Source organism: Molossus molossus, unplaced genomic scaffold (genome assembly GCF_014108415.1).
Source record: "Molossus molossus isolate mMolMol1 unplaced genomic scaffold, mMolMol1.p scaffold_m16_p_1, whole genome shotgun sequence".
NCBI lineage: Eukaryota > Metazoa > Chordata > Mammalia > Chiroptera > Molossidae > Molossus > Molossus molossus.
The window spans coordinates 179,762,746-179,779,484 of NW_023425344.1; the positions used below are offsets into that span (position 1 = coordinate 179,762,746).

The window sequence follows — 16,739 nt, forward strand, 5'->3', positions numbered from 1 at the left end:
GCCTGGGGGGGGTGGGGGTAGGAGAGGCAATTGCATCCCTATCCCCAGGAGCTGCTACCCCAGGGGCAATCTGCCCAGCTGCCTGCTGAAGGGCACGGTTAGTGTTCTGCCAACGCAAGGCTTTAAACACTTCCTGGGGGCAGGACGCAGAAATACAGACCACACGGTTCTACTAAAACAAAGTATCCCAGAGCCTTTCTCCTGGTGACCTGTTCCAAAACGAAGCCAGCACTACTTGGGACTAAGACATACCGGACCAGGAGACCAGGTCAGAGTGAAAAGTAAATAGGTCCCTAAGAACTGGTAGGAGGACAGAACGTGTGGGGTGCCCCCAGGATTCTAGCAGGTGGAAGAGGATTCCAGCAGGTGGAAGTCTCCACAGTGACTCCACAGAGAGCTTCCTCAGAGTGCGGGGGGGTGGGGGTGGGGGATGGAGGTGATGGACTCTCACCTCTCAACCTCTGTTCCCGTTCCTGGCGTATCTGCTCCTGGATCAGCCTCTGCTGTTTCTCCAGCTGCCGGGAACCCTCTTCTCGCAGGCGTTCGATCTGCAGAGCGGGAGGTTGGGAGGTGACAATTCTGTGCAGGTCCAATTCCAGGTTGGTTCCCCTTGTAAAGGTCCCTGGGAGGTTCCACCTGTAAGCTAGGGCTCAGCAACCTGCGGGTGGGACAGATTTCCCAGATCCCACAGAAGAAGGTGGGAAGGCATGACCTCCCCAGCCACCACAGCCTCCACAGTCCACCCTCCCCCACCTCCTGCAGATGGCCTCAGGCCCACATGCCCAGACGCTCACCTCCTGCTCTAGTGTCCTGGTACTCCGGCTCTCCTCTTCCTCCTCACTGCCCTGGGCCTGAGCCTGCCGTTCCCGGGCCTCTAGGTCTAGGCACAAGGGTTAATGACCCAGTGGCTGGTCTAAGCAGCTTCTACATGGCCTCATCACCCCCAGCTCTGGCTGCTTCCCCAGTCCCACACAGGATGAACCCATACAGTGACTCTGGCCCCTCCCTCCATGCCCATGGGCTCCCAAATTAACTTTCATTGAGAAAAAGTCGTAGCACAGAAGTATAGGCTCCAGTTGAGTGGCCGTGGTCTGGAAGAGTTAAATCAGCTCACACTGACCAAGCTGGTTGTCTGATCAGTGAACAGGGTGTGGGCGGGTGCTTATGTCAGCAACCCAGGGCTATGTGTCAGGGATGCCAGTGGGTGGAGCTGTTGGCTTCTGTTCCTTGGTTTGGCAGCACAGCCTGACCTGTGATCTTGCCTTGGCTTTGATGCGTTTCCCGAGTTCAGGTTGTCACTGTCTCCTTCACCTCCCCCTCAACTCACATTTACCAAGCCTCACTGTGAATCCTACAGGGTTGGCAGATTCTGTGCGAGGACATCAAGAGATGTCCTTCCAACTTGCTTGTGGCCCTGTTCCAGACCAGCTGCTGTGACAAACCCTTTTCTCAGGCCTGAGACTCAACGTTTTCTTTTCTGTGCACTTTATTTACCTATAATTGCCAGGGTTTTTTGTTTGTTTTTGATAGAGAGACGGATGCACTGAGATGGTATATGTACATATTAAACATATGGACACCAAAAAGGCAAGAAGATGGAGAGAAAATTGAGTGAAGAATGTCTGGACCAGCCTTTTGGGGTGATGAAATTGATTTACAGTCATATTTACACCATTTGGTAAATTTTCTAAAAATCATTGAATTGTACACTTGAAATGGGTGGATATTAGAATATAAAAATATACCTTAATAAGGCTGTTTAAAAAAAAAAAAAGAATGCCTGGACCTCTTTGGGTCCTTCTGCGGGGACTTCACAGACTGAAAGCGCTGTGAGAAAGAGGCTGGGATGAATAAAAAGGCCCAGGGTGGCATGGTGAACAAGAACACGGATCTACTCGTACTGCGTGGGTTTAAGTCACAGCTCCAGCAAGTTTTCCTCCTGTCGTGCCTTAACTTCTTTGTCTACAAAAAATGGGTTTAGTAATACCCACTTCCTTTGAGCACTGTGATAATTAAAAGAGACAATAAAACACACGTCACAGTGCTTAGCTAACAGTAAATCTAGTCATTGTTATTATTCCTGAGAGTGTCCTTTAGGATCCACCCCTGAGAACAGGGTTCTTCCCAGAGCTGGGCCAAGAAGCCTTGAGTTGCTGGAACTGAGAAGCTCCAGGAAGAAAGGTGAGGCTACTGCATGAAAACAGCCCAGGAAGCTGCAGGCCACCCAGCACCACGATGTCACCTACCAAGCTTCACTTTCTTCCTCCTCTCATCTAGCTTCTGAGTCCTCTCTGCTGCCTGCTTCCTGGCTTTCCTGACCTTGTCGTACGCGGCCTGGCAGGAGAAAGCAACACCAAGGAGTCAGCCAGAGAACAAGCAGAGGGTCCAGCCACCTTCCTGGCCCCGCTGCCTAGCCCCAGAGCCTTGGGAGGGTCTCTAGGCCGGAACAGCAAGGACTGTGCTGCATGGCAGAGTACAGAGGACTGAGACCAAAGCACCACGGTGGTCTCTAACCATGGGGACAATTCAGAGAGAGGAGGATGTGCTTACCCTGGCTGCAGCGTCAGTCAGTACCTCCAAGGCCTGAGAAAGCTGGTGGAAGAGTTCAGCTAAACACAAAGATGAGAAAACAGAGAAGAAAAATTAAATTAGACTTGGTGATGGTATACTCCCTCAAAAAGCACCTTGAAGAGGCCACAGGCTGGCAGAAAAGCTGACATCAGCATATGACAGACCAGCAAGGAAGGGTGAGTGCATCAGCAACCGACCAGACACCCCTCGCATGAGAAGCCGGGCTGTGTGCACCCACATTCCACAGCATTCCCACGGGGGACAGGTGGGAAACACACCATGCCCTGTCTTACCTGCTCTGGGATTATCCGGATTTTTGTCTGGGTGGCAGGAGAGGGCCTTCTGCCTATATGCCTTCTTCACCTGAAGAGTCAGAAGACGTGATCATTCACTCTTTCTAACTCAGGACAAACAGGAAAACCTCGCTAAAGCAATAAGGGAAATCCAGAATGTGCTCTCCATCCCTAAAAGAGAGGCTGCTGGCTCCCACACTGAGACAGTCACCTCAGAGTCACGGAGGAGACTTGCAGCAGAGGAGGCAAAGGCCATGGAGGGAGCCCAGGACTGCCCGAAGCAGAGGGGTTGGGCCTACTTCCTGCCCAGCACCAGTCTCATCACCATGAATGTCGAAGGGCTCCTGGCAGGGAGGTTCTCCACAGCCACCTGGAGACAGGCATTCCCACCCCCTCATAAGCATGAGAACTGCGGCAGCCTTTCTGGAGGAAAATTTTGCCATCAAAATGTAAAATATACTCTCCCTTTGACCCACTCCTTGGAATTCAGACATGTAGAAATATGCCAAAATAAACATACAAGGATGCCCACTGCACCACTATTTATATTAGCCCCCCCACTGGAACCAACCAAAATTTCCATCAACAGAGAGATCCATTTTAAAAATTATGATATATGGAAGCCTGTGTGTGCTGACTAGAGAGATCTCCAAGTCCTCATCCTAAGGGGGAAAAAAAGCCCTGGTCGGGTGGCCCAGTTGATTGGAGCGTTATTCCATACACCAAAAGGTTACAGGTTTGATTCCCAGTCAGGGCACATACCTGGGCTGCAGGTTCCATCCCTGGTCAGGGTGTATGAGGGAAACAACCAATCAATGTTTCTCTCTCACATTGATGTTTCTTTCTCTCTCACTCTCTCCCTTCCTCTCCCTCTGGAAATCAATGAGAACATATCCTCAGGCAAGGATTAAAAAAGAAAAGAAAAGCCCGGCCAGTGTGGCGCAGTGGATTGAGCGTCATCCCATGGACTGAGAGGTCCTGGTTCAGTCCAGGTCAGGGCACATGCCTGGGTTGCAGGCCTGAACCCCAGTAGAGGGCGTCCAGAAGGCAGCTGATCAATGTTTCTCTCTCTCTAAAAAAATCAATAGAAACATTTTAAAATAAATTTTATTTTTCTTAATTGATATTTTTAGAGAGAGGGGAAGGGAGAGGGAGAAAGATAGAAACATTGATGAGAGAGAATATCAATTGGCCACCTCCTGCATGCCCCCCACTGGGGATTTGGCCCACAACCTGGGCATGTGCCCTGACCAGGAATGGAACCAACAATCTCAATCACTGAGCCACACCGGTCGGGCTAGAAACATAATTTTTAAAAAAAGAATTCTGGCCCTGGCCAGTTTGGTTCAGCGGTTAGAGCATTAGCCTGCAGTCCAGAGAGACCCGTGTTCAGTTCCCGCTAAGGGCACGTACCTCAGCTGCAGTTTGTCCCTGGCCCCAGTTGAGGTCGTGTGGGTGGCAACCACTAGATGTGTCTCTCTCACGTCGATTTTCTCTTCTCTCTCTCTCTCTCTCTCTCTCTCTGCCCTCCTCTCTCTCCCTCTCACTCTATCTGAACAAAAAATGGGAAAATGTCCTCGGGTGAGGATAAAAAAAAAAGAATTCTGGCCCTGGCCTGTTTGGCTCAGCGGTTAGAGTGTCGGCCTGCAGACAAGAGTTCCAGGTTCAGTTCCCATTAAGGGTACGTTCCTGGGCTGCGGTTCATCCTGGCCCCTGTTGGAGTCGTGTGGGTGACAACCAGTCAATGTGTCTCTCTCACATTGATGTTTCTCTCTCTCTCTTCCTCCTGCTCTATCTGAGGATAGATGCAAAAATGTCCTTGGGTGAGGATTAAAAAATAAATAAAATAAAATAAGAATTCTGTAATGATATGTGGTGACAAATGTTAACTGGACTTACTGTGGTGAACATTTCATGATATATACAAGTACTGAATCATTGTGTTGTATACCTAAAACTAATATGATGTTATATATCAATTATACCTTAATTTAAAACAAAGAAGAAAAAAAAAACCCTGGCCAGTTTAGCTCAGCAGTTAGAGTGTCGGCCCTCAGACAAAGAGTCTCGGATTCGATTCCCAGTCAAGGGCACATACCTCAGTTGCAGGTTCGATCCCTGGCCCCGGTCAGGGTCGTGCGGGAGGCAACCAATTGATGTGTCTCTTTCACATTGATGTTTCTCTCTCTTTGTCTGCCTCCCTTTCTCCCACTCTATCTAAGAATCATTGGAAAAATATCCTCGGGTCAGGATTAAAAAGAAGAAGAAAAGAAAATGAAAAAGATCTTTAAGATACAGTGTGTGGAAAAAAACGGTTTAGAACAATTATATAATATGACCACTTTGGGGTTTAAAATAAACAAATAAATGAAATAAAAATAGTTAGAGATACTCTGGCATGTGCATAGCTTCTGTTTTCTTTTTTCCTCAAAGCAATCATAAGAACCATAAGAGTGGTTTCCTTTGGAGAGAAGCTAAAGTTGGAGGGGAAGGAAATATTTACATCTCATTTTATGCCACTCTGTAGTTCAAATGTTCAAATCTTAAATCTTATTTTACTATCATTTTTTATTGTCAACAGAGGTTATCTTTGTGGGGAGGATATAGTCCATTTTTAGTTTTTATCTTTCCATATCTCTGACTTGAAAAAAAATAAAAGTAGTATTTCTTATATTAGTAAAAATAACAGCTACCATTTTCTTTCATATATTACCCACTAGGCTGTTTTAAGGGAAGGCAGAGCACAGAATCCCTGAATCTGCCCTCTGCTTCCTGAGGGCTTGCCCTCACTTCTGCCTGCATACCTTACCTGCTGCTCAAACCTCCCAGGAGGAGGAGTTTTGGACTTAGAACTTCCACATCTCAGAGAGAACCAATAAATACTTCTATCCAAAGTGTGCTAATTAAGGACATTTAGAGGCAAGTTGCCAGAGGCCCCAGGGAAGAGCCTGTTAGCAGGTGCCTCATTCCACTCCCACATCTACTGCCAAGAAAGGCTGGCAGCTGCCTAGACCTCTGGGCTGTGCTGCCACCTGCTGGGCCACCGCCAGTGCTACACCTACATCTGCCAGGGTAACGGAGCCCATCTGGCTCTCTTGTCTGAGCAGGAGGCAGCAGGAAACCATTCCCAGGACAGGTCTTGAGTAGCAAAGGTGTAGATATGCCTCCTTGTCCTCCCACCTTCCCAATCACCCACCTATGCTCACCTGGATCACCCGTTTACCTCCCTACCACAACAGAGGTCTTCACCATCAACAACAAAATCTAGCTGTTTTCACTACCAAAAAAGAAAAAAAAAGTAATTCTAAGGGAATGGGTCCTGGCTGGGTAGCTCAGTTGGTTAGAGCGTCATCCATATACGCAAAGGTTGTGGATTCAATCCCAGTCAGGGCACATAAGAATCAACCAATGAATGCATAAGCCAGTGACACAACAAATAGATGTTTCTTTTTCTCTCTCAAATCAATTTTCTAAAAAAGATAAGGAGCCCTGGCCGGTTTGGTTCAGCGGTAAGAGGGTTGGCCTGTGGTCCAAAGAAACCCAGGTGCGTGCCCTTGACCGGGAATCAAACTCCCAACCCTTTGGTACACAGGCTGATGCTCTATCCAGAGCCACACCGGACAGGGTGGTAGTACATTATTTTTTTGTTTCTTCCTTTTTTTTAGACAGAATGCTTTATGGATATTTTTCTAAAGAAATATTAAATATTGCCCAGCAGGTGTGGCTCAGTGGTTGAGTGTTGACCCATGCACCAAGAGGCTGCGGGTTTGATTCCTGGTCAGGGCACATGCCCAGGTTGTGGGCCAAATCCCCAGTGGGGGGCCTGCAGGAGTGGTCTATCAATGTTCTCTCTAATTGATACTTCTCTCTCTCTCTCCCTCTTCCTTCCTCTCTCTTTAAAATCAATAATAAAGAAATATTATATTGTTTTGTGTTTTATAATTCATTAAATCAGAAAATTAGTTTTTTACTTAAATAAGGAAACAAGATTGTTCAAATTGAAAAATATTAATTATATAATGGGAAATTAATCTACATATATTAATTTGCTTCCTTATAAATTCTCTTTCCAGAATGTGTTTCTTTGACAAAAATGTCTGTAAGTCTCATCAGATTTTACTTGAAGCAACTACTATAATTAGACTTAGGTTATCTCACTCCCCTTCTGGGTGGACCCCCATCTTACCCAACCCTTCCAGTTTCCCATACTCCCAACATTTACAACCAAACACAACTGCCCCAATCAACTTGATGTATCCTGGACCCTCATTCCCTCAAGGCCTGGCCTGGGTCTCAATTTCCAAACCACCTCTTAAAGGTGTAAGGGACTGAACATTCTGTGTTTCAAGATTCTATAGGAAATATATTACCAGTCCCCCACACTGACTAGATAGTAGCACAGAGAGAGGTGAGGCCAGAAAGTCAAGGTCAGGCTGGTATTCAATCCCAGGAAGGACATCTAAGGGCAGAAGGAGAGCTCTCTGACAGCCCTTCAGAACAGTACCGAATCTACCCCCTTCCTGGGTCTGTGATGGAACATCTAGGATATACAAGGACTGAGCTGGAGCTGGGGACACAGAGAAAAACCAGTCATTTCTCTGACACTGAAGCAAAAACAAGAAAGATGACTGAAAACAATTAATTACATCTCCGTGTACGAGATGTCATAAGAATGGTCAGTAAGAATGGAAACACAGAGAAGGGAGTGACTAATTTTTGTCCTGAAAGCTTCCCAGAGGAGGCAATATCTGAGCTGATTCTGAAAGGTGAGTAGTTCTCCAAGTCGAGAGCCAAAAAGGCATCCAAGACAGAGGATATGAAAGAGCCGACTTCTCTTCAAGCCCCAGACCAGCTTAGAGAAGAGACATAAAAGTTTTGCCGTAATAAGGAAAGGGTACTGAGAACAGAAAAGGAAATGAAAAGAGAGAGATGGTTGCAATAAAACATGGAAATAAAAGTAATGTTTTTGTCAAAAGAGATTTTGGTTAATTAAAAAACTTCAACCAAGAAAGTAATGGAAGAAAACTAGGGAAAGAACAAATTTCATACAAACAAACCAGGTTTCCATGCACAGACTTGGGAAGAAGGAATGCTAGTAAATGAGAATATATATATAGGCAAAAACAAAAAAAGGATTAAAGAAAGATAAAGTTAACTCAGGTATGATACTGAAAATAAACAGAAGTTAATGTAACTCATAGGATTTGTGTGATTCATAAAACAGAGAGAACAATTAGAAGGGAAAGCCCCATGGTGCTTATGAGCAGGGCCAGATGTGAAGAGCCTTCTGAGTTCAAGAGTAACGGATTAGGATGAACAACTGAGGAAGCTCATGAGGTCTTCAAGCCCAAAAACTTGAACCTCAACATTGTCTGCTATAAAAGTGTATCACAAAGTACAAAAACATCAGGCACTCTTTCACGTGCAACCCTCTTGCCCTTCGCCTGTGTGCCTGGAGCCAGCCCCACCACGCTCCCGTTTCCTCCTGTAGTGCTCACACGTCCCAGCACCGATGGCATTCCCTTTGCCCTGAGTCTGCAGCGGGTCCCTTTTGTGCTTCCTTCCCTTCAGGTAGCCTCTCTCCCCGGAGCCACTCCTGGGGGTGAGGGGGTTACCCCTTCCCAGTGTTTTTTTATTCCTGTGGGGCTCACCCTGAAGTATTAAAAGTAGCTTTGTAGCCCTGGCGGGTTTGGCTCAGCGGTTAGAGCGTCGGCCTGTGGTCCTGAGAGATCCGGGTTTGGTTCCCGCTAAGGGCACGTACCTCGGTTACAGTTTGTCCCCGGCCCTGGTTGGTCGTGTGGGTGGCAGCCACTCGATGTGTCCCTTTCACGTCGATGTTTCTCTCTCTCTCTTCCATTCTCTCCCTCCCACTCTATCTGAACAAAAAAATGGAAAAATGTCCTCGGGTGAGGATAAAAAAAAAAAAGTAGCTTTGTAATTCAAAAAAACCCTACAAAAAACAACAAAAAATCAGGCAAGATTAAGGAACACAAAAAAACAAACCATGGTAAGTGTAAAAATTCAAGGTACAATAAAAGGTATTATTAAAATGTATTACATTGAGTGAAAAAAGTTAGATCTTCATCTCAAATTATATGTAAAAATAATTCCAGATAGATTAATAAAACTAATTGTTAAAAAAACAAAACTGCCTGCCTCATATGGCTCAGTGGATGGAGTGTTGTCCCATGGACTGAGAGGTCCAGGTTAGATTCCCAGTCAGGGCACAGGCCCAGGTTGTGGGCTCGATCCCTAGTAGGGGCGTGCAGGAGACAGCCAATCATGTTTCTCTCTCACATCGATGTTTCTCTCTCTCTCTTTCTCCCTTCCTCTCTCTAAATAATAAAAACATATTAAAAAAAACAACAACTAAAGAACTTAAAAAAGAAGAAAATGATGGAACCATTAATCTGCTCTTAAGATGGGAAAGAAATTCCTAAGCATTAACATGGAAAAAAATCACAAACACATGCACACATACAGAAAATGAATGGATTTACAAAAAATAAAATAAATGTATCTAAATCAAAAATCACAGACAAAAGGCAGGGGAAATAAAGACAAAGGGAAGGACACCATCTTAGGGCTGATCCATGATGGATGTTTTCAGTGCAGCGGAATCATAGCCTGTCCGGCCTGCACCATCTCCTGCAAAAGCCTGAGCCGGCTGTGCAGCTTTCTCCCTTTGTCTCATAACCATGTCCACCAATGAGAATGCTCATTCACCAGCTGCCCGCCTTAACAGATTCGAGAACAAGGGGAAAGAGAGTACAGAAAGGTGTTGCTGAATAAAAGTTAATGTGGAGATGAAGAAAGCTAAGAAGGAAGACTTAATGCTGAAAAGGAGAAATGTAACCTCATTTCCTGATGATGCTACTTCTCCACTGCAGGAAAACCCCAACAACCAGGGCACTGTAAATTGGTCTGTTGAGGACACTGTCAAAGGCATCAATGCAACAATTTGGAAAGCCAGCTACAAGTTACTCAGACTACAAGGAAACTGATTTCTAGGGAAAAACAGATACCCATAGACAACATAATCTGGGCTAGTTTGATTCTAAAATTTGTGTCCTTCTTGGGCAGAACTAATTGTAGCCCCGTTCAGTTTGAATCAGCTTGGGCCCTCACTAACATTGCCTCCAGGACATCAGAACAGGCCAATGCTGTAGTAGATGGGGGTGCTATTCAAGCATTCATTTCTCTGTTGGCATCTCCTCATGCTCACATCAGTGAACAAGCCGTATAGGCTCTAAGAAACATCAAAAGTGATGGTTCAGTTTTCTAAGACTTGGTTATCAAGTATGGTACAGCTGATCTGTTGTTGCCTCTTTTTGCATTTTCTAATATGTCATCTTTGGCATGTGGTTACTTGCATTATTTTACCTGGAAACTTTCAAATCGTTGTCGCAACAAGAATCCCCATTAGTCCTGGCCGGTTTGGCTCAGTGGTTGGAGCGTTGGCCTGCGGTCTGGAGAGACCCGGGTTCGGTTCCCGCTAAGGGAACGTACCTCGGTTGCAGTTTGTTCCCGGCCCTGATTGGGTCGTGTGGGTGGCGACCACTCGATGTGTCCCTTTCACATCGATGTTTCTCTCTCTCTCTCTTTCCCTCCCACTCTATCTGAGCAAAATATAAAAAAATGTCCTCGGGTGAGGATAAAAAAATAAATTAAAAAAAAAAAGAATCCCCATTAGATGCTGTTGAGCAGATTCTTCCTACTTTAGTTCATCTCCTGTATCATGATCCAGAAGTATTAGCAGATACCTGCTAAGCCATTTCCTACCTTACGGATGGTCCAAATGAACAAATTGAAATGGTTGTGAAAACAGGAGTTGAGCCCCACCTTGTGAAGCTCCTAAAGCTACTGAACTCCAATTGGGACTCTTGTGCTAAGAGCCATAGGATATACTATCACTGGGACAGATGAACAGACTCAGGTTGTAATAGATGTGGGAGCACTTACTGTCTTTCTCAACCTGCTAATGAACCCCAAAACTAGTATTCATAAGGGAGTTTTATGGACAATGTCAAACATCACAGCTGGCTACCAGGACCATATTACAGCAATTTGTGAATCATGGATTAGTCCCATTCCTTGTTGTTCTAAGGCAGACTTTAAAACACAAAAGGGCCCGGCTGGTGTGGCTCAGTGGTTGCGCGTGGACCCCTGTACCAAGAGGTCTCCAATTTGATTCCCAGTCAGGGCACATGCCCAGGTTGTGGGCCTGATTCCCAGTTGGGGGCATGCAGGAGGCAGCCAATCAATGTTCTGTCTCATTGATGTTTCTATCTCTCTCTCCCTCTCCCTTCTTCTCTCTAAAATCAATAAAGAAAAATTAAAAAAAAAAAAAAAAAGACACAAAAGGAAGCTGTATGGGCTGTGACCAACTATACAAGTGGTGGAAGAGTTGAATAGATTGTTTACCTCGTTCATTGTGGCATAATAGAACCACTAATAAACCTCTTAACTGTAAAAGATACAAAAATTATTCTGATTATTCAAAACGTCATTTCTAATATCTTTCAGGCTGCTGAGAAACAAGGTGAAACTGAGAGACTTAGTATAATGATTTAAGAATATAGAGGTTTGCATAAAATTGAAGCTCTTCAAAACATGGAAAATGAGTGTGCACAAAGCTTCATTAAGCTTGATCAAAAAGTATTTCATTGTTGAGGAAGATCAAACTGTTGTACCTGAAACTGTCTCTGAACGCTATACGTTCCAAGTTCAGGATGGCACTCCTGAGACCTTTAACTTTTAGATTGTACAGTGGAGGAGTGGAGGCATAAAATTGTTTGTTGTGTACTTTGTTTGGTATAAGTTTCTCTTCCTGTTTCTCTACTAAGAACTCTTTAAAAAAAATTTTTTTTTTCCTTTATGGATTGAAGAGAGATAGAAAGAAAGAGGGAGAGAGAGACAGAAACTTCGATGAGAGAGAACATCAATTGGCCACCTCCTGCATGCCCCCCACTGGGGATTTGGCCCATAACCTGGGCATGTGCCCTGACTGGGAATCAAACTGGTGACCTCTTGGTGCATGTGTGAATGCTCAACCACTGAGCCACACTGGCCGGGCTGTGTTTCTTATTATCATTATTATTTTTTAATCCTCACCTGAGGACATTTTTGCATTTATCTTCAGATAGAGCGGGAGGGAGAAAAGGAGGAAGAGAGAAACACTGACATGAGAGAGACACATCAAATGGTTGCCATCCACTTGACCCCAACCAGGGCCGGGGACAAACTGCAACCAAGGTATGTGCCCTTAGCGGGAACGGAACCCAGGACTCTCTGGTCCGCAGGCCGATGCTCTAACAGCTGAGCCAAACCGGCCAGGGCTGCATTTTTTATTTCTATGTGGAATTTCAAATCTTGGAATTAAGATTAAATTCCACCAAAAAAACCCCCAAGGAACAAAAAACCTAAGGGAACTATCTCAATGAAATATGACAGACACCAAATCCTTCCTATATAAAGAACTCATACAGAAAAAAAAACAAATGTTAAGGAAAAAACAAACCACAAGAAAACAGATAAAGAACATGAAGAGAATAACAAATAGCATTAAAAATGTTCAGACCCACACACAAAAATTAAGTCATTTTCACCTATCAATTGACAACAAGTAAAAAAAAGATGGTATTTAATGTTGGCAGCTTTGTGATGAATGTGTAAAATGACACACGATTCTGGAAAGCAGTCTGTACATATCGGAAAGCTTTGAAAAGTGTAGAAGCTTTGATCCAGCAAGGTCTCTTCTAAAGAAATATTTAGAAATTCATACAATATTTATAAACACCGATGTTCATTTACAGCATTATTTATAAGAGAGAAAATTCCAAAGTAACTTACTTTCCCCAAAAACAACAAAAACAACAGCTGACACTTATATAATGCCTACTGTGTGGCAAGCTCTGTTTGAAGTTATTTACATATAATAACTTATCTAACTCTTAAAGCATCCCTATGAGGTGGAAACTGTTAGGCTCATTTTACAAATGAAGAAACTGTGACCTAATGAGGATTAATTATGATAATGAAAATCCATTCAATGAAAACCATGCAATCTATTTTAGACAATAAATGTTCTACTCTAGCCAAACACCATAGAAAAAATGTGGCTATACCCCACCCAGGCCATCATGGGCTGAATGGGAAGTCTAAACTTCCACCCTTGCCAGATGTAACAAAGCATCCAAACTTCACCAGGGTGAGTCAGAGAACACTAAGATGGGAGCTCATCCAAAACAGATGAAAATATAAAAATATCCCTGAAAGAGGGTTATAGTTGATATTTACTTTCTACAATGAGCTTGTATTACATTTCACATCAAGAAAAAAATATTTTAAAATAACAAAACAGGACTAAATTCCCCAATCAAAAGACATAGAGTAGCTGAATAGATTAAAAAACAAGACCCAGCCCTGGCCGGTTTGGCTCAGGGATTAGAACATCGGCCTGCAGTCCAAAGAGACCTGGGTTCGGTTCCCACTTAGGGCGTGTATCTCGACTGCAGTCTGTCCCCAGCCCTGGTTGGTTGTGCAGGTGGCAGCCACTTGATGTGTCCCTTTCATGTCGATGTTTCTCTCTCTCTCTCTCTCTCTCTCTCTCTCTTCCTCTCTCTCTCTTCCTCTCTCTCCCTCCCACTCTATCTGAACAAAAAATGGAAAAATGTCCTTGGGTAAGGAAAAAAAAACAAAAAAACAAGACCCGCCCAGCTGGTGTGGCTCAGGGGTTGCGCATTGACCCATGCACCAAGAAGTCACTGGTTTGATTCCCAGTCAGGGCACAGGCCCAGGTTTTGGACTCGATTCCCTGGGGAAGGGGGGGGAGGGTGACATGCAGGAGGCAGCCAATCAATGTTTTTTCTTATCAATGTTTCTATCTCTCTCTCCTTCTCCTTTTCTCTCTCTCAAAAATCAATAAAGAAAAAATATTAAAAAACAAACAAAACAAGACCCATCTATGTGCTGCCTACAAGAAACTCACTTCAGATGTAAGTACACACAGTCTGAAAGAGAAAGGATGGAAAAAGATATTCCATGCAAATGGAAACAAAAAGAAAGTTGGGGTAGCTATACTCTTAACAGACAAAACAGCCCAGCTGGTGTGGTTCAGTGGATTGAGGGCTGTCCCATGGACTGAGAGGTCCCAGTTCTATACCCGGTCAAGGCACATGCCCAGGTTGTGGGTGCAATCTCAGTGGGAGGCATGCAAGAGGCAGCTAATCGATGTTTTCTCTCACTGATGTTTCTACCTCTCTCTCCATCTCCCATCCTCTCTAAAATCAATAAAATAAAAAAATATTTTAAAAAGAAGGATCAAATACCACAATCAAATGGGATTTATTCCAGGGATGCAAGCGTGGTTGAACATCTGCAAATCAATCTTTATGACACATCACACTAAGAAAATAAAGGATATCCCTGGCTGGTCTGTCTCAGTGGTTAGAGCATTGGCCCTTGGACTGAGGGTTTGATTCCCAGTTAATGGCAAGTACCTGGGTTGTAGGTTTGATCCTCCACCCAGTGAGGGCATGTGCTGAAGGCAACCAATCAATATGTCTCTCTCTCATAGATATTTCTCTTGTTTCTCTCTTTCTCCCCTTCCCTTCCTCCCTTCCACTCTTTCTAAAATCAATGGAAAATATATCCTTGGGTGAGAATTTAAAAAAAGAAAAATAAAATAAAGGATAAAAATCATATGATCATCTCAATAGATGCAGAAAAGCATTTGAAAAAATTTAACATCCATTTCTGATAAAAACTCAATAAGGTGGGTATAGGCAGAATGTACCTCAACATAATAAAGGCCGCATATAACAAGTCCACAGCTAACATACGTAACATAAGTTCTAATACCATGAACAAGAAAAGGATACTTACTCTCACCACTTATTTTTTTAGGCTTTACTATTTATTTATTAAATTTATTGGGGTGACATTGGTTAATGAAATTATATAGGTTTAAGGTATACAATTCTATAATACATCATCTGTATATTGTATTGTGTGTTAACCACCCAACTTATGTCTCTTTCCATCACCATTTATCCCCCCTTTACCCTCTCCTGACTCCCTCACTCTCACCACTTTTACTCAACATAGTTATTAGAAGTTCTAGCCAGAGCAATTAGGCAAAGAAAGAAAGAAAGAAAGAAAGAAAGAAAGAAAGAAAGAAAGAAAAGTCATCCAAACCAGAAAGAAAGAAGTAAATTTGTCACTATTTGCAGATGACATATTATACATAAAAAACCCTAAAGACTCCACCAAAACACTATCAGAACTAATAAATGAACTTGGTAAAGTAAAAGGTACAAAATCACTATAAGAAAATCATGCCCACCCTGGCCAGTTTTGCTCAGTGGTTAGAGTGTTGGCCCGCAGACCAGAGAATCCCGGGTTCAGTTCCCACTAGGGGCACATACCTTGGTTAGGATTTGTCCCTGGACCCAGTTGGGGTCATGTGGGTGGCGACCACTCGATGTGTTTCTCTCACATCAATGTTTCTCTCTCTCTCTTCCTCCCTCTTTTCTTCCCACTCTATCTCAAGATAAATGCAAAAATGTCCTCGGGTAAGGATTAAAAGAAAAAAAAAATCATGCCCAGCTGGTGTGGCTTAGCAGCTGAGCATCACCCACGCACCAAGAAGTCACTGGTTCAATTCCAGGTCAGGTCACATGCCCATGTTGTGGGCCAAGTCCCCAGTAGGGGGCATGCAGGAGGCGACCAATGTTCTCTCTCATTGATGTTTCTCTCTCTCTCTCCCCCTTCCTCTCTCTCTAAAATCAATAAAGAAAAAAAAATTTTTTTAAATCAGTTGTGCCCTGGCCGGTTTGGCTCAGCAGTTAGAGCGTCAGCCCACGGACCAAAGAGTCGCAGATTCGATTCCAGTCAAGGTTCGGTCCCCAGCCCTGGTTGGGATCATACAGGAGGCAACCAGTTGAGGTGTCTCTCTCACATCAATGTTTCTCTCTCTCTCTCTCTCTCTCTCTCTCTCTCTCTCTCTCTCTGTCTCCCTCCCTCCCTCCCTCCCTCCCTTTCTCACACTCTGTCTGAAAATAAATGGAAAAATATCCTTGGCTGAGGATTAAAAAAAAAATCAGTTGCACTTCTATACACTAATAATAAATTATCAAAAAGAGAAATTAAGAAAACAATCCCATTTATAACTGCATCAACAAGAATAAAATACTCAAGAATAAATTTAACCAAGGAGGTGAAAAACCTGTACACTGAAAACTATTGAAAGAAATTGAATAAAACACAGATAAATGGAAAGACAATCCACTCTCATAGATTGGAAGAATTAACATTTTAAAATGTCCATCTACCAAAAGCAATCTACAGATTCAATGCAACCTCTGTCAAAATGTCAATGGCATTTTTCACAGAAACACAACAAGCAATTCTAAAATTTGTATAAAACCACAAAAGACCCCAAACAGCCAAAGCAATCTTGAGAAAGAACAAAGGTGGAGGTACCACACTTCCTGATTTCTAACTATATTACAAAGATATAATAATCAAAACAGTATGGTTTACAGGCACATAGATCAATGGAACAGAATAGAGAGCCCAGAAATAAACCCAGAAATTCATGGTCTACTAATTTACAACAAAGGAGCCAAGAATATACATAGGGAAGGACAGTTATCTTTGATAGTGTTGGGAAAACTGGGCAGCCATATGCAAAAGAATGAACTCTTACACCAAACACAAAAATGAACTCAAAATGTTCAAAACTTGATCAAAAACCATCAATTCCGATTCGGCGGTTGTTGGGCGCCAGAGTGGCTCCCCAGGCAGCGAGAGATGCTAAAGGAATTCTAGCTATCCAGATATCTAATAAGAGGACTCCTAACAAGATACAGT

The 16,739-nt window shown here is 43.7% G+C and overlaps 1 protein-coding gene and 1 pseudogene across 3 annotated transcripts in view; one reads left to right on the top strand and one right to left on the bottom strand.

Annotated features, from left to right (window-relative positions):
- DNAJC17 (DnaJ heat shock protein family (Hsp40) member C17) overlaps nt 1-16,739 on the bottom strand; it is a 38,690-nt gene that overhangs the window by 7,822 nt on the left and 14,129 nt on the right. For 2 of the 3 annotated variants that reach the window (XM_036247469.1, XM_036247485.1), the window contains exons 2-6: nt 2,865-2,934; nt 2,551-2,609; nt 2,247-2,334; nt 795-880; nt 452-548 (exon numbers count right to left, since the gene is read on the bottom strand). In XM_036247469.1, the coding sequence (XP_036103362.1) occupies nt 452-548; nt 795-880; nt 2,247-2,334; nt 2,551-2,609; nt 2,865-2,934 (400 nt within the window). Of the gene's footprint in view, nt 1-451; nt 549-794; nt 881-2,246; nt 2,335-2,550; nt 2,610-2,864; nt 2,935-3,075; nt 3,158-16,739 lie in introns of those variants that run through there. The other variant, XM_036247477.1, reaches the window with a different exon arrangement.
- Nucleotides 9,563-11,625, top strand: LOC118620347 (annotated as a pseudogene).